The sequence below is a fragment of the Belonocnema kinseyi genome, chromosome 6, assembly GCF_010883055.1.
Source record: "Belonocnema kinseyi isolate 2016_QV_RU_SX_M_011 chromosome 6, B_treatae_v1, whole genome shotgun sequence".
In the NCBI taxonomy this organism is placed as follows: domain Eukaryota; kingdom Metazoa; phylum Arthropoda; class Insecta; order Hymenoptera; family Cynipidae; genus Belonocnema; species Belonocnema kinseyi.
The window spans coordinates 68,125,206-68,150,614 of record NC_046662.1 but is presented as its reverse complement, the minus strand read 5'-3'; the positions used below and the strand labels follow the sequence as shown (position 1 = coordinate 68,150,614).

The following is a 25,409-nucleotide window of genomic DNA, read 5'->3' as shown; positions in this document are numbered from 1 at the left end:
CCCCTTCCACCACCAAGTAAGTGTGTGGAGGGTGTGTAAAGGAATAGAGAAGGTGTAAGAAAAATGTAAACCCTTAGGAGACACATTAGAAGCTTCCATTCCTACTATACAGAGTTAGTAATTGGGAATAACACTGTTTGGGAGGGAAGTCATCTATTCAGAAGAAGCGCTGTCTGTAGCTATTTAAAGTTTATTACGGTTTATCATTTCAGTAAATTAATATGTATTTCAGATTACGAGCGAAATATATGAAAAAATAACTGTTTAACTTAAATTTAAATCTCATACAACTAATCCGTATTTAGGATCGCCAAGGCAAACGCTGTTTTATTTCACCCCATGTCACGCTTGTAAAACTTAGAAAAAGTTTCTGATTTATTGGTCCAACCCGCAGTTTTTCTAATAACATCAATGTTTATTCCACTGAAACTAACCCTAAGGTTCTTAAATATGGCAGTACCGGTTTCAAAATTTTTGTAATGACATAGGGTGCAACATTTAACCCAAAGGGTAAACACCCGAATTCATAAATTATCCCTAGAAAATTAAATCGAAGCTATTTTTTGTCTCAATCAGAGGTAGGTACGAGATAATAGGCATCTTTAAGATCGACGGTAGCCATATGACAATTCAGAGAAAGCAGTTTACGAACTGTTTTCTCATCTTCGAGTTTAAAGTGATCTGTTTTTATGAACTGGTTAAGATCTTTGAGATTTAAAATTAATCGATTGGAGCCATCGGGTTTTGGAGCCAAAAATATTCTTGACAGAAATTTCCCTTCGATAGGCTGAACTTCTTTAATGGCACCTTTTTCTTTTAATTGAACTAAATGTTCTATTATTTGAGCCTTTTCCGACCACTGAGGTTCCGAAAGCGGTTTAAATTAAATTTCTATGATTTGGCATCTATGTCATATTTTTCTATGGACAATAACCTTCAAAAATACAAAATTCCATTCTGCCAAAATAATAGCATCATAGTTGCTTACCTCAGTGAATATGTCGAGTTTTGTTCCAAGTAAATCGCATTTGCGGCATTCGTTGTTTTTCTTATTTTATTAAAAGAAAAAAGCAGTTAAAGCTCATCGATTGCTGGTAGAAAATTATGGTGAACATGCTTCAGTGATAAGAATACGTGAGACATGGTTTCGTCAATTTAAAAGTGGTGATTTCGATTTAACAGACAATGAACATTCTGTTGCAGCGAAAAAGTTCGAAGACGAGGAAATGCAGGCGTTATTGGATGAAGACCCAACCCAATCGCAACAACAATTGGCACAAACACTGAATGTGATCCGAGAAGCAATTTGCCAACGTTTAAGAGCCATGGGAAAATCCAAAAATATGAAAAATGGGTACCACGCCAACTGAACGATAGACAAATGGAAAATCGAAAAACCATTTGTGAAATGCTGCTTGAAAGGTTCTAAAGGAAATGTTTTCTGCATCGAATTGCTACGTGGGACGAAAAGTGGATTTATTTCGAGAACCCGAAGAGGAAAAAATCATGGTTTTCACCTAGTGAGGTCGGCCCATCGCCTACAAGGCCAAATCGCTTTGACCGTAAGACAATGCTCTGTGTTTGGTGGGACCAGTGTGGTGTGGTGTACTTCGAGTTATTAAAACCTGGTCAGACGGTGAATACGGATCGCTACCGACAACAAATTGTCAATTTGAAACAAGCGTTGATCGAAAAACGGCCGGACTCTGCCCGAAGGCATGGCAAAGTTATTCTACAACATGACAACACACCGTCTCATACCGCTAAAGTGGTAAAGAACACATTAAAAGTATTGAATTGGGAAATAATATCGCACCCGCCGTACTTTCCAGACCTCGCCCCGTTCGACTATCACCTTTTTGCATCGATGGGACACTCACTCGCAGAGCAGCGCTTCGCCAATTTTGAAGAAATCGAAAAATGGCTCGTCGAATGGTTTTCATTGAAAGAGAAAAAGTTTTTTTGGATTGGTATCCATGATTTGCCTGAAAGATGGGCAAAATGTGTAGAATCTAATGGTCAATACTTTAAATAAAATTTTTATTGAGATTCCCTTGCGGATCAAGTGTTTTCTTTATTGAAAAAACCGGCAAATTTTAACTAACGACTAACTGTGCACATGTAGTAACATTAAAACATTAAACACATGTAGTAACTAACTACATTGGAGCCTAAATGCGTTTCTTGAAGTTCGGGTACCCTGCTGCCCTTGGTACATTGGTTTTCGCTGTCCCTGTGTTATTCTCTGATTCTGCGGGAACTTCTGCCCGCTCAAAATCGAGATGTTAACTTTAGAGTGTCTCGAATCAATGCTTCATGTTGAAGATCTGAAAGGCTTATCGAGCCAGTAATGTGCTCTAAAATAGACACTTTTTCTTTGACAAGAAGTTTTAATACAATCAAAACTACATTAGTCAGACCAGCAATACTTGCAGTGATTCTGTGCTGTTTTTGTACAATCCGAGCATTCGTTTTATTACAGCATCTTTAATGTCTGATACTTTTATCCCAGGATTTAATTTTGGTGGATTGATAAATAAACTGTTTTGCGGAACGGAAAACTTCTTTTGCAAAGATTCCTTCTCAACCTTTGGTAAACCATTTTTTCTAACCTCTTCTACTTTTACTGCCTAATCTGAATGTAAGGCTGGAGCTAAAATTTGTTTCTTCTACGAGTCTTTTATCCAAAACGCCCAGTCTCTTCGTACAGAATCTCTTTCCTCGGGTTTTTGTTTTCCGATTCATCAGTCAGTATTTCCGGAGTTCATACAGAAGTCTTAAGTTGATTCTGCGCAGAATCTGCACGCTTATCTTGGGATTGACCTTCCAGCTGCGAGCCATTGGGGACAGGATGTTCGGTATTCTGCTACACAGATTCGTGACCCTCATTTCTGTCCTCTGTCTCTAAATTAAGGTCTTCATCCGTATATCTATACTCATTCAATCTTCAACTATCTAAAATGAAAATAAATAATGAAAAATATTACCTGCTTAAAACGGAGTATGCAAAAAGGAGATTTCAAGGACATCTGTCATACCAACACTTGTCATTTCCACAAAGTAAGTACAGTACTTTTGTTCCTTATACAGTGTGCGAAGAAACTTCGAATCATACCACAAAAAACCTGCGGTTGCAGACCGAGGTGATTTGTATAAAATCTCAGATACGTCGATTGCAAACCGAGTACTGAGCAATGTAGAATGAGACAAAGTTTTTAGACAAACGCCTTGCAAGGCGCTGTCTTGTTTCCTCAAAAACAGACCTCTGGTTGCAGACCAAATGTGAAACAAAAACCAAAAGAAACAGTTTCTCAAGCTACCATTGGATGCAGACCGAGAAGATTGGCAATCCATGTAGTTGCAGCTGCGTAGCTGTTTTCAAACAAGTAAATATATGAAGAACCTAAGCTAAAAATGTCGCTTACCGTATGACTTATAATTACTATCTGGCTGAGTATATGACGTGGCTTATCGATACATGAAAGTAGACTGACGAAATTAAGGATAGCACGCTGGCACAGCTAGAGGGCGCTCAAGATAGCGCGAGGTTTAAATTTTTTAAGTTTGAAATTGTGGTTGTTCGGCACAGATGAGAGAGTACTACAGTGTGATCTTGAAGAAGAGGCGCGAAGTACAATAATAAATTAACATGAATTATTACGATTTATTTTCTTGAATCATTATGTGAAAAACAATCCTTTTTCCGTAATGACATAATTCAAATACTAGAAAGTACATTTTTTAAACCATCGTAAACTTAAAAAACAAATGGTGCAACAGAATTGCACAAGAAGGCTTCAAAAGAATTATGTCGCTTAAAAAATACTTAAGAAAATCAATTTGTGAAACATAATTGCACAAAAAGAGTTAAAATAAAAGAAATATTTTTTCATATAACATTCTAAAACGGCACTTGGCTTTTCATAAGCACATTGCTTCTCGTTAGCAAATGTATATGCTTTCTCATAGAGGAAGCATTAGTGATATTTCAAATAATAGACCAATTAAAGTTTTTATTTCAACAATTTAAAAATATAAATTCACAAAAACTTTATAAAATTACAAAATAATCCAAACAATTCTTCAAATGCAATGACAAATCAGATAAATCAGATTTTGTATATGTAATGCTAATTTTTCAAACTGCAAAAGGGAAGGAAAAAGTTCGATCGCAACCTATCCCTTCCGCAGCCTAATTATTTTGTTTACGAAAATGGTCAGAATTATTTTATTAGAAAATTCCGTTCTCGCATCAATTTTGAATTATGTTAGTGAAAAAAGTTTCACTATAAAAACCATTTCTTCAAATTTTATGCATTTATCATAGCTTCCTTACTATTCAATAAAATGTATCCGCATTGTAAGCCGATTGATTCGTCTAGAATGAGCACTTATTTTCTATTCTCACATCCACTTTAAATTATGAGAAGAAGAAAATTTTTACTATAAAAATCGATTTTAAATATAATATGAATGACCATGACTTTCTTACTGTTTAATGAAATGTATTAATATTATTAATATAGGTCAATGAAAAAAATTTCACTATAAAAACCCGATTTTTAAAGTATTATCAAGTACCAAAAAAATGAAATAAATGCTTTTAGAAAGTCGTTCTTCAATTTAAAAATATTGGTACTTACAAATGCCACCTTCGTTTATGCGTCTATCTAATTCCTCATCTATGTTCCCGTCTCTAGTAAATAAGCTATCAATGTATACAAACTTATCAACTTGTTCCATTCTCTCATAATCTGATAAAATATTGCATAGTGTTTCCTCACTCTTTCCTTCGAACACCATAGTTTTTGTTTTATTTGCGCTAATTTTGAGGCCCATGCTTTTCATGCTTGCATCTAGTTTATTCAACATTCTTTGCAAGTCTTCGCAAGACTCTGCCATAACAACCTAATTATTTGCGAACGCTAACCCACGTACCCTTACTGTTTCGAGATCCACACACTCTTCGTCGAAGAGAGCCGTTCTGAAAAAACTTGTCCATAAATAATATAAATAACCATGAAGACATAACGCATCCTTGTCTAACTCCTTGAATAATATCGAAACAGTCACTTAGTTTCCCATTCACTCTTACACTCGCTTTGCTACCTGTATATATTGCTTTTACAGCTTGTAGGAGCCATCCATTGACTCCATACTCTTTCAGGACTTCCCAAAGTTTACTTCTATCTACCTTGTCCAAAGCTTTTTCTAGGTCAACAAATGCACAGAAAACTTTTTTTCCTACTCTCAAACTTTTTTCTGTTATTATTTGCCTTAAACTAAATATTTGATCCGTACATGACCTTCCTGGCATAAACCCACTTTGGATTTCCCAAATCTTTGCTTCTGTTATTTTCATTACCCTACGAATAAGTATTTTTGAATATATTTTACTTACGGTGCTTAATAAGGTAATCCCTCTGTAATTATTGCTCTCGCTTTTATCTCAGTTTCTCTTGTATATTGGTACGAGAATAGCTTCTTTCCAATCGTCTGGGACGCCTCCCATCTCGAAACATGAATTTATCAATTCGCACAGTCTATGTGGTATGCACGCGCCACCGTGTTTAAGCATTTCAGCGTTAATACCGTCTACCCCGGCAGCCTTACCGTTTTTCAAGTTCTTAATTATATCCCTAACCTCAGTGACACAGACTTTCTCAATGGAGTTTTCCATCGTATCGTGTTCAACATCGCAGTTGTGGTGCCCTATAGATTCATCTCCGAATTGTCTCCTAAAATAGTCTCTGAAAGCCTCTAGTATTCCGTCTGCATCATATACCATTTCCCGCCTACTATTTCTCATGTTGACAAATTCAGTACTTTTGTTTCCTTTCATTTTTTATAAAGTAGTTTCCTGCTTCCTTCAAAGTCGTTTTGTATTTTCATCTCTTCTTCTGCTCTAGTTGTATCTTTACTTTCCTTAACTAATTGTTCGAGTATCTTGTTTTCGCGTCTATAATCATTTCTACGTCTATTTCTTTCCTCATTGCTAAAACTTGCGATGTTCAAAGTTCTCTTGTACGATTCTCTCTTTGCTTTTTGGACAACCTGAATTTCATCATTCCACCACGCATCACCAGACATTCTTCCTACAACTTCGGTACCACACACTTCGATGGTACATCTAACAAGGATATCCCGTAGCATTGTCCAGGTGCCCTCTATATCTTCGTTTTTTATACGGTCCTCCTATAGTGCCCTATCTATGCTTTCGATTATCTTATTTTGGAAATCTATTCGCACATCCGGTTTCTGTAGGTTCTCAATTTTGATTCGCGTTTGTTTTGCTTTCTTGGGTCCCTTTTTTCTCCAACCCCGACCTAAGTTAATTTTTGAGATCAGAAGGTAATGGTCAGTATTGCATTCAGGACCCCTCAAGACCCTTGTATCTTTGACTAACTCTCTAAGTCTTTCATCCACAACAACAAAGGCAATTATACTGCGGCTATTTCCTTTAGACCAGGTGTACATGTGGATCATTTTATGCCTAAACCAAGCACTTGTAATAAACAGACCCCTTTCTAAGCATAGACCAACTAATTTATCTCCGTTATAGTTTGTTCTTGGATCCCCAAAATTACCTGATACTCTTTCTGTATTCTGATTTTGGATGCCCACCCAACCGTTAATGTCTCCTAGTAGAATTATTCTTTCCCCATGTTCGCAAATATTTATTGTGTTATTTAAAGTGTCCCAGAAGGCGTCTTTTACTTCTCTAGGATCACTACCAACGTGCGCGTAGCATGCTATGATAAATAGTCTTCTGATTTCTACTTTCATTCTTGCCCACAGCAGTCTGGCAGATACGAAACCATGGTCTCCGAGATACTGCTTTGCTCTTTCATTCAGAATCAAACCTACTCCTTGTTTACCATGTGATTCACAGTCTACTCCTGACCATATTTCAAATCCACCTTTCAACACGCCGTTTTTTATGTCTTTGTTTTCGCATCCCTTTTTCTTTGTTTTAGGCACACATAAAATGTCTAGTTTCCTCACGTCCATAGTTTCACGCAATTCTTTAACCTTGAGATCATTTACTCCCCTAGCATTCTAAACACCCAGTCTCCATTCGTCGCTTGAAACATGGCCTTCAGATTTTCCGTGTACATACCTTTTGTCATTAGAAGTTCCAGTCCTTTCCGAGGCTATTTTGTAGTTTGTATTATTCATTGTTTAGATTATACGCCCAACTTACACCTTTATGCAATAAGTTTATTTTCTAAGTCGAAATCATGTCAAAGTTAAGTATCAAATTGTCATATGGTGGCGATTGTAGTTATAACGTCAGTCCCCCTGGTTCAAAATCTCAGCGTTATTATTAGTTTGTAGGTTTAAAATTTCTTTTTTTATCGTAAAATTATAATAAATTGATATGAATTACTTATCTTTAAGTACATTTCCAGATTTCCTAGTAACTGCATATAGAAGCTCAATTTTAAGAAAGTGCATATATTCAAAATTTAAAATTTTCTATTTGGCTTTTTCCCCAATGGAGTATACATGACCGGCCTCTTTTAGAATTTATACGAAACTGTTACAGAAAACACAAGAGAACATGAGGGTCGATTTACAACTACGTCATATCCGATAGTCGTTAAAATCATCTTGTTTTAAGTCCTTTCGAAACCATTGAAACTTTTTAAAGTACACTGTCTAAGGACCTTAATTTGATAGAAAATTTCCGCGTTTTTCAATACATAGTCAAACTTTTCACCAATAAAATAGTTCAGTTTTTGAGTTTTCAAAAAGTGTACATACAAATATATCAAATAAATCCAAAATGGCAATACATAATTCTATATTTGTACCGACTGTACTTTACGGTGGTGAGACATGGACTTATCAAGAAAAAGATAAGAGTAAAATTAACGCAAATGACATGAGATTCATGCGCATAATATGAGGGAACACCCTGATGGACAAAGTAAGTAACAAAATAATTTTAAAAGAATGTAGTGCAGAAGAGACGAGAATTCTGGATCAATCTAAAAATTCTCTATCCCTTTCACACACTACTCCTTTCCCCTACCGAGTGAGTCACGCCTACCCCGAAAGGGAAATGGCTTAATGGTGTACAAATCCCACCAAAACACACACATCCGGACAATTATTTAGAACATTGTAATAGATATTTTGAAATTGAAGAAGGTTTAATTGATATAAATTAAAATTCTTCGACAAAGCTATCATTACAAAGCTTCCTCTATGAGGAAGCAGTAAAATTAAGAATGATGATTTTAAAACAAAAATTGAAAATTATAACATATTTATGGGATTTAATGTCTTTGTTCTCTCCAATATATAAAATTTATTGTAAAAGTCCTCTTCTTCCGTTAAAAACTTTCTTTATAATTTCGTTTATCAACGATTGGCTAGACAATATATTTAATCCCGCCAAGTTGTTTTAATTACATACGTTTATGAATAATTTTTTCAGGTTTTTTTATTTTTAGATTTTAATTCTGAAACACAATCAAAAAATGTACTTTTTAATACTCGCAATCAATTATTTTTAATGATCACTTTTTGATTTTGGAAAAAATATAAACATAAATACAATAAACTGAAAACTCATATAAATAATTAAGCAACATTTATTGTCGATATAGATATTAAATAAATGAACCTGAATGAATTCAATCAAAATTATTTTTAATGATTTAAAAAAATAATGAAATAAAGAAAATTGAAAGTTATTTGGTGTATTATATTTTTTTTCAGCCATGTGCAATACTAAAATATTTAACCTTATTCAGTATAATATAAAAAAATGTAAACCATTAGAGATAAATCAAAATCAAATAGGTGTTTCTAAAGCTATGCGCAGGGGTAAACCAAACATTTTAATCACATAAAAACACTAAACAGTTTTTAACCAATAAAGTAATGATAAGTTTCCTCAATTTAACTTCTTGTGGCTCTTGGCCAAGATTCATAAAACACAAAGTTTTATCAAAAAAATAGATCAGTTTTTTTTGTTATTGTAGTAAAATATTTTAAAACAATTTATCCTATTAGAACCAGATTCTATAATAATAGAGTTGATAGTATCTCCGCTAGAAAAAGAAGCAGATTTAAAAAGCAGGTAAAGAATTTAAAAAATCTTTAGGATTTTTGTTTTCAGTAGGATAACCAGCGACACTGAACCTTGCATCATCCTGGATATTAATAAAAACATTAGGAATGATAGTTTCCATGTAGGGTAATAACGAACCGCCGCAAGAAATAATTTTAAACTTTTGTGGGTTATATTGTAGGAAATTTGGATAATAAAAATATAATTATGAAGTAATTTCTTATTGAGATTATCATTGTTAATATTATAAACAAATTTAATAAACCAATTCATTAATCAATCATTTTTCGATAGAAAAATTCGGTTTTTCCGATGTCAATTTTATTAATTAACAATTTTATGCAATTCTACCTTAAGATTAAGATTAAAATTATTAATAATAATAATTTTATGATCATTTTAGTAAAATTCATAATTTGTTGATTATTCTTATGATATTTATGAACAAATTTAATAATATTAATATTATAATTAAATAATAATCCTAATAATGCATATTTTTATAAATTTTTTTTTAAACATCCTGGAATTTATCAACTAAGTATGAGTGTTTATTAAATTATCATAAAGTCCCCAATTAAAAAGAGTAACATCGAAAAAATCATAAAATGTATGATCTAATTGTGATTATTGCTGAATTTATTATGAAGATCGCAAATTCATGAAGTTCCTAAATTAAGAAGTCGGCGTCGAACAAAAAACGAATTTTTCTGTCTGAAAATGCCCGAATATTGCATTTGTTAATTAAATTTGTTTAAAAAATCTTAGGATTAGTCAACAAATTAACCATTTTTCTAAAATTATCATAAAATTCTTAATTTAAAAAATTATCAACAAAAAAATTTCTATACAAAAATGCCTGATTAATGCAATTTTTTAATAATATTAACAATGATATTCTCAGGATGTTACTAAAAAATAACCCTTTTTCTATTTGGCTTTCCCGGTTCTTGGCAATAAATGGAAAATTGTTAGAATCGCCTAAGTTTCACAAAGTAACATTAGTTAAAGATGTTTTAATGCTATATTATAAAAAAAATCTTATAAACAAATTACTTTTTGGAAGAATGTTTTCTACGATTTTTCATATCGCAAGAGATTTAAAAAAGAATGATAATAAAGAAGAAATTTATTCTTGAGATTCTTATTATTAATAATATATTATGAACAAATTTAATCAACAAATGCATTATTAAGGCATTTTTCGACCGAAAAATTTGTTTTTATCGATATTAACTTTTTAATTAGAAACTTCATCAGAATTTCAGCAAAGTTCATAATTTTTTGATCAATTTTATGTATGATTTAAAAAAATTTAATTTGAAAAAATATCATTGTTCGGGCATCTGCATCAATTTTAACGAAAAAAAAAAAAGAATTTCTCCAGCGACATAGACAAGAATAATGCATTTATTTAATAAATTTGTTTGAATAAATGTGAAATCTGTAAACGAATTATGAAATTTGATAAAATCATCATGAACTTTCCAATTAAAAAGGCTGACATTGAAGAAAAAAACTAATGTTTCTTCCACAGATGTCCGAGTAATGCATTTATTTTGAAAAGTCATAAAATTTGTCGACTAACCATGAATTTCGCTAGATTTTTTATGAAGACCCGAATTAAATTTGTTTAAAAAATTCATAAAATTGATGACAAAATTATACATTTTGCTGAAATTATCATGAAGTCCCTAGTTTAAGAATTTCAAATAAAAAAACACGAATTTTTCAGTCTACATATGCCTGACTACACATTTGTTTATTAAATTTGTTTAATAAAATCATCAAATTTATCAACTAATTATAATTTTAGCTGAAATTGTCATAAAGCTCCTAACTGAAAGGACTAGCATGGAGAAAAACTAATTTTTCCATAAAAATATGCCAAAATAATTCATTTCTTTATTAAATTTGTGTTAAAAAATCGTAAAATTGATTTTCTTAAATCACAATTTTTGCTGAAATTATCACAAAGTTACTAATTGAAAATTGTAACATCGAAGAATACAAATTTTCCTCTCGAAAAATGACTTATTAATGCATTTGCTTATAATATTAATATTGATAATCTCGAGAAGAAACTTTTAATCAGTATATTGTTCTTAACCAAATTTCTTGCCAAATAACTTTAAAAAAACGTAAAATTAAGGTAAATGGTAGAAAACATTTTTACAACCAAATAATTTGTTTAACAAATTTTTTTTAGTTATTACAGAATATTGGAACATCTTTAATAAATGTTACACAATCAACCTTAAGCGATTTCAGCCATTTTCCTGTAATTGACCAGCGCCGGAAACGTTTAATAGACAAAATGGAAAACTATCTTTGAAATCTTATTACCTTTTTTTCAAATTTTCTTTGTCCAAAAAGGTCAATATTTGTGTTCCGTACGTTATTTTAAACCAAGAAACAATGTTTTCCCCACTGTGTCGTGCAAAGTGGAAGTAAATGCACTTTTTTCGTTTAAAAATGTCTGGAGCCTCAAATTATGGTCCGATTTTGAATTTAAAAAAATGAAGTTCATGTAATTCTGAAGCCGAACTTTTGTCACCTCTATTTGCTTATTAATCATTTTTTCACTTAAAGCATGGAGAAACTGAAATTTTGTATATAACAATTTTTTACGCCTAAATAACTAATTAGGTAAACTTTATCTTATCTTGAATAAATGTTTAGGGAATCATAAAATACAAATAAATTGTTCATTATACCATTTATCTGTTATAAACAAATTGTATGGACAAATTCACAAATAGTCTTATGATCAACAAACAAAAATTTTCTGTTTGCTAAAAGTGCTTCATATTAATGTAGAAATGACATTTAATTACAAAAATAATTGAAAAGCTGATAATAAACGTTGTTATAAACAATTCTTGTGGCAAAATATTAAAATTTGAGATTTTTGCCAATTATAATTTCCTTCAATCGCCGAAACAACTTCAGGTATTTCATAAAATAATAAATATTTAAGATTATACGATAAAATATAACAAGCTAAATTTTTATAAACAAATTATATGAAAAAATTAAAAATGTTTGCCCTTTTGCATAAAAAAAAAAAATTGCACTGGAAATGTTTTAAGCTGTTGGACGAACGCCTGCTACTTACAAAAGTATTTGACAAGTTAACAATAACATTGTTAGAAATAATTCTCGTGACAAAATATTCAAATTTAAGGTTTTGATCACTTGAATGGCTACGGACATTCCAAAACATGGTATCTTTGATAATACTTAGTAAAATATAACAACTTTAATTTTTCTAAACAATTTAGATAAACAAATTTCAAATGTTGGCAGTTTCCCTTGGAAAAAGTCGTTTTATTCATATTGTTACATTTAACCAAATATTATCGAAGATATATTATTTTAAGGAATATCTATACCCATCCTGGATATCAAAGAAAATTTAGATTTGATAAAACCATAACGTCCAATAGCTTAAATCATTTCCAGTGCAAAAAATGGTTCTATGCAAAAGGACCACATTTTTTAATTTGTTTATAAAAATGTAAATTGTTATACTTTGTCGTGTATTATTAAATATTTATTATTATAAGGAATACTTGAAGTCGTTCTGGTAATTGAACGAAATTATAATTTAGAAAAATCTCAAATTGTAATATTTTGCCAAAAGAATTGTTTATAACAATGGTTATTATAAACTTTTAAATTAGTTTTGTAATTGAATATCATTACTACATTAATATGAAGCACTCTTAACACAAACAAATTTTTTTACTGATAATAAGACTATTTTTCAATTTGTGCATAAAATTGGTTTATATCAAATAAATGGAACAATAAGCTATTAATTTGTATTCTACGAGTCCCTAAGCATTTATTAAAAATAATATAAAGTTTTCCTGATTTCAGTTTTTCCATACTTTGAGTGGAAAAATTATTAACAAACATTTAGAGGAAACAATATTTTAGAGCGTCAAGCTCTTTAGAATTTGATGAACTGTAATCTAAAAAAAATTAAAAATAGGACCCAAATTGAATGCAAGGTCCAGTGTCGCTGGTCCTTAGACTATTTGTTTTGTTAAATTTAGATATAAGTGAATTTGGCGATTATTTGTTGAGCTTCTGGTTTAGGACAAAAAAAAATAATTTACTGATAAATAATATAAGAAGCGACCAATGGCGGTAATTTCATTAGCATAAAACAAATAGTTCTCCAACAATTATTTACTCACTTATTCAGATGTTTAAAAGCGTTCATATCTTTTTGTGTCTTTTAATTAAGTTAATTAGCAAGTTTTTATTAAAAAATGTATTCTAAAATTAAGTCCGCTTCATAATATTTGGTGTAATATTATGCCGCTGCAACTAAATGTACAAAACATTTCATTTCATTTCATTCCATTCATATTTGATAAGGTAGAAATTCCTGCTTTTAACGAAAATGTCTAGGATATCCAGTTCCTGAGTAAAAAGGCTACGTGAAACTTTTTGCAATTTTAAATCACGAGTTCGTATTGAGTACACGATCTCTAGGAAGGAAGGCTGTTGAGAATTTAATAAAGAAGAAAACAAGTCCTGGATAATTAAAGTCGGACCAGTCGTACTCGCTGAAACTTCAGCACTGAATATCTCGAAAGAGAACAGTATTAGGGACTTATGATTCTTCATTTAAAAAGTTGTAGTTCTTAATTGAAAACTGCGAACATCGACTAATTATCACTGATAATTCCCACTTTATGTCTACTTTTTCTGTGAAAAATACCAAATCAGAATTATCTATCATTCTTAATTTAATATTATGCGCGCTATAAGAGTGAGTATAACTATTTCGATTTGAAGCCAAACAAAATCGTAAGAAAAAAAAATTTCAATAAATATTTATTTTTCGGTTCATTTATGTTTAAGGTTATAAAAATATTTTTTTTAATATTTCTGAGAATATTAAAAACACTTTTTAAAGATGTCAGATAAGGCAAATCAAAATTTCAACCAAAAAGTAACTGATTAAACAACAAGTTACATTTTCACCTAAATAGATTTTAATTTTGAAACAAAAACATTTTAAATCATCAAAAAAAAGATCGTTTTTAACGCAATAGTTGAATCTTCAAATAAAGCAGATTAATTTTTTAAATATTAATCACATTTTCAACAAAACGGATCAATTTTCAACTAACATTATGAATCTTCAACAACAACAAAAATTGTTTTTAAAAAAGTATTTCAACTCTTAGCTAGATAGTTGTAATTCCAACATAAAAAAGTTGAATTTTCAACGAAAAATGTGATAGCTGACATTTGAAAAGATAAAATATATTACTTTTAAGTCAAAAATAGTTCAATTTATCACCAAAAAAAAAATTGTTACGAAATAGGTAAATCCTCAATCAAAAGAGTTTAATTTTAAACTAAGTAGACTTATTTTCCCAAAAATTGACGAATTTTCAACAAAATAATTACACTTCCAACCAAAAAAGATTAATTTTTTTCTGTTGACGTTTTCTTCTGATGCAGATTTTTATTTTTAATTGAAAAATAAACTCTATAATTAAAAATTAACCTTTTTTTATTAAGAATTCAACTAATTCGGTACAAGTTAAACTAAATTGTTGAAAAGGACTTTTATTGAAATCTTATAGATATAAGCCATAGATATGGTTCAAAATTGAACCGTTTAGTGCCTTTATTCATTTAAAATTAATTTTTTAACTTAAAATGGAACTTTTTCATTTTTTTATGATTGATCTTTCTTTGTTGGAAGTTCACCTGTTATGGTATAACATTAATTTTCGGGGTTTGAAATTTCATTCTCGTTGGGGAACAATGCACCAGTTTCGTGAAAAATTCATTTTTTGCTGAAAAGTCATATTTTTCGTTTAAAAATTCGTCTTTTGGCTTGAAGATTCAGTAATTTTTATAAACATTTATTTATTTCTTGAGTCAAAAATTTTCATTTTCACTTGTCTTTTCTGATTGAAATATAAACTGTGACAGTTTTTTGTTGGGGATTTGTCTGTTTAGGTTGAAAATTCAACTATTATGATAAAAATTTAATTCTTTTGTGTAAAAATCAATTATTTTGTTAATATTCCATCTTTTATAACACAAACAACATATTTTTCAAACTAAATTAATAATTTTGAACATTTTAAATTTATATCTGAAATACTGTTGTATTTCTTTTATAAAATATTCTATGTCAGAAGCATTACAACTCTAAAATGCTGGTATTTGATTGTTAATGCTAAGGAAAAATGAAAAATTAGTCAAGAAAAAATCAGGAAAATGAAGTTCACGGACACCCTGCCTCATTGTATTAACAATAACGAACAAAGGATTTCTGTAATCTCTGGAAAAGATGTTATTTTCTTACAAAATAGAAAATTTGATTTTTTCTGCAGAAAGCTGATTTTTAAAACTGCTGATATTTTAACATAAAAATGCTTGGACGATTTATTTGGAATGGGCGGAATTTTTTAGTCATTAAATCCTATACTGCCACCCTTAAACTATTTTAAAAATTTCATAAAAGGTTTGAATTTTTCAAGCTTTAAAAAATGTCAACCCTTCTGTTTTACCCAAAAGTGATAACGAAATTTAGTTTTAAATCACAGGTTATCCTGATTAATTACCTCAACTTCTAAAAACACCCCGAAATCAGATTCAAATAATAATTTTTTCACTCCTCCCTCAACCCTTTTTTATTATTTTACAATTTTTTCAATTATTACATTTAAAACAATATTTTTATTTAACTAGCTATGTGACATTTCTCGAACACTCCTCGAGCCCCTATCATAATAGTAGTGATGGAGATTCGTCCAAGAAAAAATCAGTGCAAAAGTATTTATTTTTCAATTTAAATATTTTAAAATATATTTATAAGATTCGAAATTTAAATTAAGTACGATCTGTATAAATTATAAAAAAGTTCTACTACTTGGGTAAAAATTAAATTTTCTGCTGAGAATTCAACAATTTGATTTAAAATATTGGATTTTTTTGGTTGAAAAATAATTTTTTCAGTTCAAATTTAAGTACCCTATTTTTGATTTAAGGTTCATCCTTTTCTGTAGAAAATTATTTTTTTTTAGCTAGAAAATTTATCTGTCCTATTTTTGGTTGAAAATTCATCACATTCATTACATTGAAAAAGTTTTTTTTTAACTGAAAATTTAAATATCCTATTTTTGGTTGAAAATTAGTCTTTCTGGCTTACAAGTTCAACTATTTTGATAAAAAATTTAATTATTTGACTAAAAATTTAATTTTCCTTTGAGGATTTAAAAATCGGATTGAAAAAGTTTTTTTTTAACTGAAAATTTAAATAAACTATTTTTGGTTGAAAATTAGTCTTTCTGGCTTACAAGTTCAACTATTTTGGTAAAATAAATTAGATTTCCTGTTTAGAATTCATCATTCTGATTTAAAATCTTGTTTTTTTTTTGTTAAAAATTAATTTTTTTACTGAAAACTTAAATACCCTATTTTTTATGTAAAATTCATCTTTTTTGGTTAAGAATTCAACTATTTCAATAAAACCATCTACTCTTTGGTTCAAAATTAAATTTTTTATTTAGAATTCAAAAATTTAATTAAAAACATTTTTTGTTGAAAATTAATTTTCTTTACCTAAAAATTTCAATATACTATTTTTTGTTGAAGATTTATCCTGTGTGATCAAAAATTCCTCTTTCTGGCTTCAAAATTAAACTATTTTGTTTCTGGTACAAATTTCAATTATTTGGTGAAAAATAAAATTTTCTGTTGAGAATTCAACAAATTAATTTAAAATATTTTTTTTCTTAAATTAATATTTTTAACTAATAATTTAACCATCCTATTTTCGGTTAAAACTTTGTCTTTTAAGTTTGAAAATCCAACCATTTTGGTGAAAAGTTCAGATATTTTGTTAAAAATAAACTTTCTGTTGACAATATAACAATTTTATCAGATTGTTTTTTTTAATTAATCTTATTATCTAAAATTCAACTATTCATTGTATTCAGAAATGTTTTAAAGATAAATGTCATATAATAAAGCTATAATATTTTAGTTTGTATTTTAGAAATGTCAATTATAAATATGAGAATATATAAAAGCACAGTTTTCTATGGAGAAATAAATTGAAGATACACAAGTTTTTTAATAGTCTTATAATAATAGAAATATTGATATAAAATGTATTAAAAACATTAAGACTCAATTTTTTGTGTTCAATATGCTAATCAAAATTTTTTTTTGTAAAAATATCTGGTGAAAAAATGAAAATCTCGTCACGATCGAACGTTTTCTTAAGAAGCTTGGTCGATAACACGAGACGATATTTGAGTATTGTAATGTCATATTGTAACTACATGAATTTACAACTTGATAAGGTTTAAACTTTGAACAAAAAATTTTCAGATAAATAAATTAATTCTTAAAGAAAGAAAGAAATGTATTTACCAAAATAATGAATTTGTTCATCAAAGAGGTGAGTCTTAGAAAAAATGTAAACAAAAAAGTTGGATTGTTAAACAAACGACAAAATTTTCCACCAAGAAATTTAATTTTCCACAGAAAAAAGATGGGCGTGGTTTGGGGCAGCAAACAAAGGAAATTGTTTGTTGTATGGTACTTTACCGTCCTGGGGCGATAAGGTGCACTTTATTGTCCTGTTTTTGTACTGTTTTACTCGGTACTTGTCCTTTTTAACTAGCCTCAAGCTTAAATGTAATTTCGTGAGATAACTCGAAAACCATACTCTTATTGCAATAAAAGCCGCCTCGACTACGACTCGTTTTTTTAAACTCACTCTCGGCCGTAAAAAGACTACTTCGCTGCCTTCGTGTACTATACTGCCATTTGTCATAAAAAATAGTTGAGTTCATCCAAACAAGTGGAATTCCCTACAAAATATTTTAATCCTGAAACAATACGAAATAATTTTCAAACAAATATTAAATATACACATTTTCAGTTAAAAAGTTAATGATCATTTTAAAAATCACATTTTTAACCATTGAGATGAATTTTGAACTAAAATTATAAATCTGCAACAAAAGAAGTACTTTTTAATCAAGTAGTTCAAATTGCAATCAAATGATTGAATTTTTATCTGAAAAGATTTTTTACAACAAAAAAACGACATTTCAATAATATTCATGAATTTCCCACCAAGCAGTATTATTTTCTTCTAATAAAAGATCAACTTTTAATTAACTAGTTGAATTTTTAACTCAAAAAGATACATTTTTAATTAAAGATAAAATATTTAAATTTTCTGTTAAGAAACTAATTTCAATAACAAAAGTAATGAATTCTTAAAAAGAGAATTGCATTTTCAACGAAAGAGATAAATTATTAGCCAAATCAAATTTTTTTAACATAGTAGTTCAACTTGCAACCAATGTAATGTAATTTATACCAAAAAGGATCAATTTTTAACGTTATTGTTTCAATTTTAACAAAAGAATCAAATTAATATATCACGGCATAACAATGTAATTGCGGTTTTTTTTAAACACGTTTTATTGGCTTCAATATTCTTTAAAATTCTACCGGATATTCTGGTCAAAGGATATCCACATTCGAACCGGAAGTAGTTTTTTGTCTCGACAAATTGTGCTCAATCATGAAACGATTTTTTCAATTAAATTTTTTACATTTCCTATTTCAATTTATATGTTTAAACAGCAGTCGATTTTTGACTATCTGCATTTCAAAAAATATGAACTTTTTCAAAATTGTGTTTGCTGACTTCTCTAGAGCTCCATCAAATCTCAAATGTGCTTTCTCTTTTTTCTTCTTCTAAGAATTCGATATTTGAGAAGGCTTTTTTTCTCTCCTGCACAATGTGTCGGAATCAATAGTGCTCTCTGCAAAATTTAATGATGATTATTAAAAGGATTAAAAGACAAGTATGTTTTACAATACACTTGTCATATTTTTTCTTAAAAAGGTAACTCATCAGATTCGGAATAATAGCATTTCATTTCAGTTTCCGCATATTTGTAAAAAAATCATTAATTTTTTTCGCTAGAACTTTGGAAACCGATACAAAATATTACAATGGAGATAATTACGCTAGTAAAAAGCTTATCTTTAGTTTAAATAATTGAAGAGAAGTTAATGTCTGCCTTATCGACCTTATCCATTTTTTAAATTGTTCCATTAAAAATAGACTACTTATCTTCGTTTTCATGCTTATTACCATTCGCTGAAGTTTTAAAGAAAAATATTTATTATGTTGTGTTCAATAAATATTTTCTTAAAATTAACTTTTCAAAATAAAATATTTTTAATATTCCTAGGGATCTTGATACAAAAATTTATTTTTTTGAAACGTTTCAAAATGATTAGAAAGTTACGACATTTTTTGTTAGAAATTTTTAAAAATCTACGTTTTGTCTCAAGATTTTTCAGGTTTTCAATTATTTTTAATCTTATCAAAAGGTCTAAATATTTGTCAGACTATTTATCAAAGTTTTCGAAAAATCTTTTTGAATATTCTGTTAAAATTAATTATTTTTAATTTTTCAAAGAAGCTTAAGATTTTTTTTATTTTCTTCAAAACTTTTTGAATGTTTAAAAAGCTTAGAAATATTTTGTTTAAAATCTTCAAAAAATCTACATTTTTGTTTAAAATTTTTTTAATTCTTTCCAAATTTTAAGTTAAGTTTAAATTTTTTCAAAAATTCTAAATATCTCTTAAGCTTAAAATATTTTTAAAAAATTAATAATTTTTCAGTAGTTGTTTATACATAAAAATTCAACAATTTTACATACAAATTCAACATTATAGAAAAGAACAATTAAAATATATTCAAAGTTTTGATTTCTGTTTTAGACAGCTAAAAAATGCTTTATTTTTGAATATTTGATTTATAGTTGCTCATTTTAAATAAAAGTTAAATATTGATAATATATCAAAATTGTTCTTTTTCTAAATTAAAATTTTTCATTTGAATGGTTTAAAAATGGAATATTTTAGACTGAAACAATATTTGAATATGATTTAAAATTTAATAACAGCGTTTAATTATGAATCTATTAATTTTAAATTATTTTAAAAATGAAAATAGTTTTTAGAGTTTCAATAAAACGCTTAAATTCGTTCAACTACAAAGGCTCTTAGATTGAAACAGTTCGATTCTTAAAGTTAAAATCTATAAATTGTTTAATTTTGAACAAATTCAGAATCGTCCTGTAAAATGAATTATTTTTTATATTTATATTTACATTTTTGATATTTAAACTACATTTCAAATTTAAGAATCCTTAATTAATTTATATTTACATTTAATCAATTAAAAACTTTTTGTCGAAAAATTTCAATTTCAAACACCATTAATATTTAATTGTTTAGATCTTCAAAACTATATTTAAAAATTAATATAATTGGAAATGTTACATTATAAATAAAGAACTGAAATGAAATATTTTGATGTTAAAAGATTTTAGAATTACTAACTGTAAGCTGAATGATTTCACAATTTAAAAGGTTAACCACTAAACCTAATATTAAAAAAAATGTAATTAGAATTACCTTAAATGTTATTATATAGTGTATTCTGTCCGGAACTTTTATTAAATAAAGTGTAAGCAATAGTTTTGCTGAATTTGATTTATTATATAACTAAATAAGGTGTGTGAATGTAACAAAAAAAATCATTTGTTCTCACTTCACGATAATGATATTATTTTTAGAATTAAGATTAATCTGTTAAATTTACACAGTGTATGTGAAAGCCACAAAAAAATGAAAATAATGAATTGTTATAGTAAAATGCAATTATTTAATATTGAGAAATTGTGTGATACAAATACATGCGAAAAACGATTTTGCATGAACAAAATATAAACATCTGAAATTTAATGAATTAAGCAAGACTTCCCAGATACTTTTTTTATTTTATTCCTATTTTAGACATTAATTATCACATTTATTTTGGTTATATTGTAGAAGTATAAGCTAAAAATATATTTTTTTAACAGTATTCATGAATATTACATAAACAGCTCATATTTTTATCAGTTCTGATAACACGTAAGCATCGGCGTTTCATAACAATTATCACTTGATTGTTCACGACGGAAATACCTGTTACATGCGCTCCCGCACGAAAAAAATATTGACTGTAAAATTTTGTATTATAATATTTTATTTTCACAAGAGTTCGATTTATCTAGAGTTGAGAAAAATAATATTTTCAATGGCAAATGAAAAATTACCGTTCTTCTTTAATCTAGAGAGCTTTTTAATTTAAACAAATCACGCTTAAATGTATTAATAAAGTATTTTGTTTGGATTAGTCTCCTTCGCACTCTACATCGAAACAAAATTTTTTCCTGCTAAAATAATAAATATTGATTTGGTTATGGAAAAATTAATTCTTGTAACTAAATGAAATATTCTTTTTAACTGAAGAAATTAAAATTGATGTAAACCTAATATGTTGCTCATCTAAACAAATGCTTCATATTTGTAAATGCATGCACTTTTTGTAACAAATAAATATGTTTGAAACTTAATTAATATTCTCAGGAATTGTAAAATTATTTTTTGATTTAATTATTTTAACGAACTTTTGAATCAAAGGAATCATTTCTTGGAATGTAAGAAATATTTATTTTAATCAAAAAATAAGACAAAGGAGTAATTTCCTTAGATGACAAAAGACATTTGTCTATTATAAATCAAAGTCACTATTAAATTATTATAATATAATAATACTCTTATTATATATAATTTATTTTATTTATTATTATTACATTATTATATTTAATTAAAGAAACATAATAATATAATAATTATCATATAAATTACTTAAAAAGTAACTGTTAAAGAATATTTTCTTGTTGCTAAGAAATAGGATTGAAGTAAATGCATTTACTTATTTCCAAAAATTATTATTTTCATTGAACCGAAGTTGATAAGCTCTGTGAATAATTATTGAAAGTTATTTTTAACCGTTTTTATTTTCCCTACTAAGATATGTTATAAATAAATCAAAGTATATTTAAGTAACATGAAGTAACACAAGTATCGATTTCTCTTGCAATATTGATTGCAGCCTCTCCTTTTAAAACGCGATCTACTATTTTAAATTTCTCTTTCAAAATATTTTTTCCTATTTGGTCTATAATTGCTAGCCATTTAAAAATTGAAACTAACTTAATAAACATGATAAATTGGATGTCAACATTTTTTGGACAAATATTTTTTCGCGCAAGCATTTCGATTAATGTTTGCGCATGCAAACAAAATTAATAGTAATTTACATATGTATAATAAATAATAAAAATAATAATAATATAACAATAACCCAGGCCAACATGGGTTTGTTGTTGGAAAGTGAAGCGTCATTTCCGAAGTAATTTTTCACGTCGTATCCGAATCCGGGGTCAGGATTGGCCCATCACGTCAGGATTTTAACATATTTGAAGTTATGTACCCAAAAAATGGAGTTTTTGGCTACTATTGAGGTTATGTGCAGAAGACGCACCGTTTTTTGGTATTTTTTCTTTTGTTGTTTTATACAGTCCTGCTATTCCTCTTTAATTTGAGAGTCGCAGAGTTCAATTAACATTTTTTTAACCAAGTTACGTCAATTTCAAATTACGAGATATGTCCCATTATGCCTTGAGCATTTGCTTTAAATACTTTGAGGCAAACATTTTCCACAGGGTGTTTTCTCTTGAAAATTTGTAATTGGGAGTGTTCGAGGTTGTTCAAATCCCAAAATATACTGTGTCTTCTGTACATAACCTCAAAAGAAGCCAAAAACGCCATTTTTGGGTACATAACCTCAAATATCTTAAAATCCTGACGTGATGGGCCATTCTGACCCCGGATTCGAATTTTACGTAAAAAATGACTTCGGCAATGACCCTCCACTTTCCAACAACTGACATGACCCTATTATTGGCAGGTCTGTGTAATTAATACATAATTTGCGTAAATAGTGGGAGCAAAGCGAGTAGTGGATGTCGCGATAAGTGGCAGGGTACGATTATTTCTTTTCACCGCATGGTATAAAAGCCACAAGAAAAAAATATTAACCACATTTTTTCAAAGTCTTTAAAACTGCTGTATCAGTTGTCCAATATGTTGAAGATTATTTTACTTTTTATGGCATATTTGGCCCTCGCTGTAAGTATTGCATAAATTAAATAATAAGCAAAAAATGTCTGATAGTAAAATAAATTGATTTAGACGGGAATGAAAGTCAACCTAACCAGATACATGTTCTACATAAATAAGAAGGGAGCTGAAAACACATACCTTAGAGCAGAAGATATTAAGAAGGAAAACGTTTCAGATACAGAGGATATTACCTTGACTTGGAGAAACGAGTATGCTAAGTGGAAGGAAGATAGGCTGAAGGTATAGAAAATCGAATTAACAATTTCTTTTCATGCATTTCCGAATTACAGTCCACCTTCTCAATACTGCCGCTCTTAATAGTACCGTTTATCCGAATTGGAGCTCGGGCTCTACCCCCACTCCTGTGCTTTCCCCTACTCGCCCAAAGTTAGGATTCAACTGTCTCAATAATGCCGCGCGAAGAGCTGCGTTCCGCTAGAATCTGCACAAAGGAATTTGAATATTTTATCTATGCCATAATTTTGGGCTGTTTTGGGCACAGATGCCGATTTTCGGGCTCTTTTGGTTTTCTCAAAAATCTACTGCGTCAGAAATTTGGGCTTTTTTGGGTTTTCAAATACTGCAAAAATTTAATTTTGAAAAAACAACCCCTATCTTTAAAAAACTGCTCTCAAAAAAAAATATGCAGTAAAAATTATTGTAAGCATATCAAAATTCTCGGCTTTTTTGGGATTGTCTTTGGCATCAATCCCGACTTTCGGGCTCTATTATTTTTCTCAAAAAAAACGGACTTTTTGGTGGAGGTGATGTCTGCCCGCACCTCCACTACATAAAATTTGAAAAATGGAAAAAATCAAGATCGCCAAAATTTTTGGCTTTTTTGGGCTCTTAAAAATGCAAAAATGAATTTTCAAAAAACAACCCCTATCTCCAAAACACTACCCTTAAAACAAAATATGCACTTAAACTAAAAGTAAGCATATCAGAATTTAGGGTTTTTTGGCTCTTCTTTGGCACCAAGACCGATTTTTGGGCTCTCTTATTTTTGTCAAAACACGGAGTTTTCAGTGGACGTGATGCCTACTGCGCCCCCTGTACAGAAAATTGGTAAAATTAAGAAAATCAACAGCGCCACAATTTTGAGCTTTTTTGGGCTCTCAAAGACTGCAAGTATTATTTAAAAAAAACCCTGTCTCCTAAAAATTAACCTTAAAATAATTTAAGCACACAGTCTAAATATAAACATTTCCGAATATTGTGCAATTTTTGGACTTCCAAAAGCACTCATAAATTATTTCAAAAAATCAACCCCAACACTTGAAAAAATCCTAAAGAAAAATATATGGAATAAGTACGAGAAAAATATACCGTAGGTTTGAGCTTGTACATAAATCAAAAGTCAATGGTCAACTCTAAACTATACCTACTTCCCCGCAGTTACAATAAGAAAATCAAATAAAAAAACACCCTTGATGCATTTAAGTAAACCCTTCTCAGCTGTCTTCAAATAAAAAAGCCATAAAGATTTCAATGAAAAATAATTACCACAAAACTTTCCCAAAAATCTTTTTCATATCCTCATCTCCACAGTAACATTCATCAACACTTGAAAACTACACTTATCAAATTTAAAGAACCCAGTCACACCCTCCATATAATAAAACCTCCAAAACAATCTCAAATTGAAACTAACCACCCCAAACAGCTCTCAAACACTCTATTAATAAATCTATCTCCAAAGTAATATTCCACGTCACTTATGAAATACTCACTTTATGAATACCCCACCTCCCATCAATTAATACAGTAAAAAATATTTCGAATTAAGAATAATTATCACATACAATTTTTCAATACTTCAGTTAATATGCATATTCCTACATTAATATTACACAACCCCTAAACACTACACTTATCACGTTTCACGAACCCACTCTCAGTTGCCTTCAAATAAAATCGCAAAAAAAGTTTAAAATAAAAATAATGACTAAACACAACTCTCCTAGTTTTTTTTTAATAAATTGAACCAATCAAGTCTCACCTTCCACCAATTAAAATGGTAAAAAATATTTCAAATAAAAAATAATCTATACACACAGCTTTTCAAGTCTGTAGTAGATATATTCAGCCTCACAGAAATATTACACAATCCCTAAGAACTACAACTATCAAATTTAAATAATTCAGCATCAGCTGCTTTCAAATAAAACCAAGAAATATTTAATAAAAGGAATCATCCCAGGTAATTTTCAAAGA

The 25,409-nt window shown here is 29.0% G+C and overlaps 1 protein-coding gene and 1 long non-coding RNA gene across 3 annotated transcripts in view; one reads left to right on the top strand and one right to left on the bottom strand.

Moving 5' to 3' along the window:
* Positions 1-25,409, bottom strand: part of LOC117174455 — a 41,794-nt gene that overhangs the window by 10,808 nt on the left and 5,577 nt on the right. The gene's annotated exons all lie outside the window — the stretch shown is intronic.
* LOC117174454 overlaps positions 23,094-25,409 on the top strand; it is a 6,607-nt gene continuing 4,291 nt past the window's right edge. For both annotated transcript variants that reach the window (XM_033363598.1, XM_033363596.1), the window contains exons 1-2: positions 23,094-23,198; positions 23,262-23,432. In XM_033363598.1, coding sequence (XP_033219489.1) covers positions 23,154-23,198; positions 23,262-23,432 — 216 coding nt within the window. In that variant the 5' untranslated portion in view covers positions 23,094-23,153. The remainder of the gene's footprint in view (positions 23,199-23,261; positions 23,433-25,409) is intronic.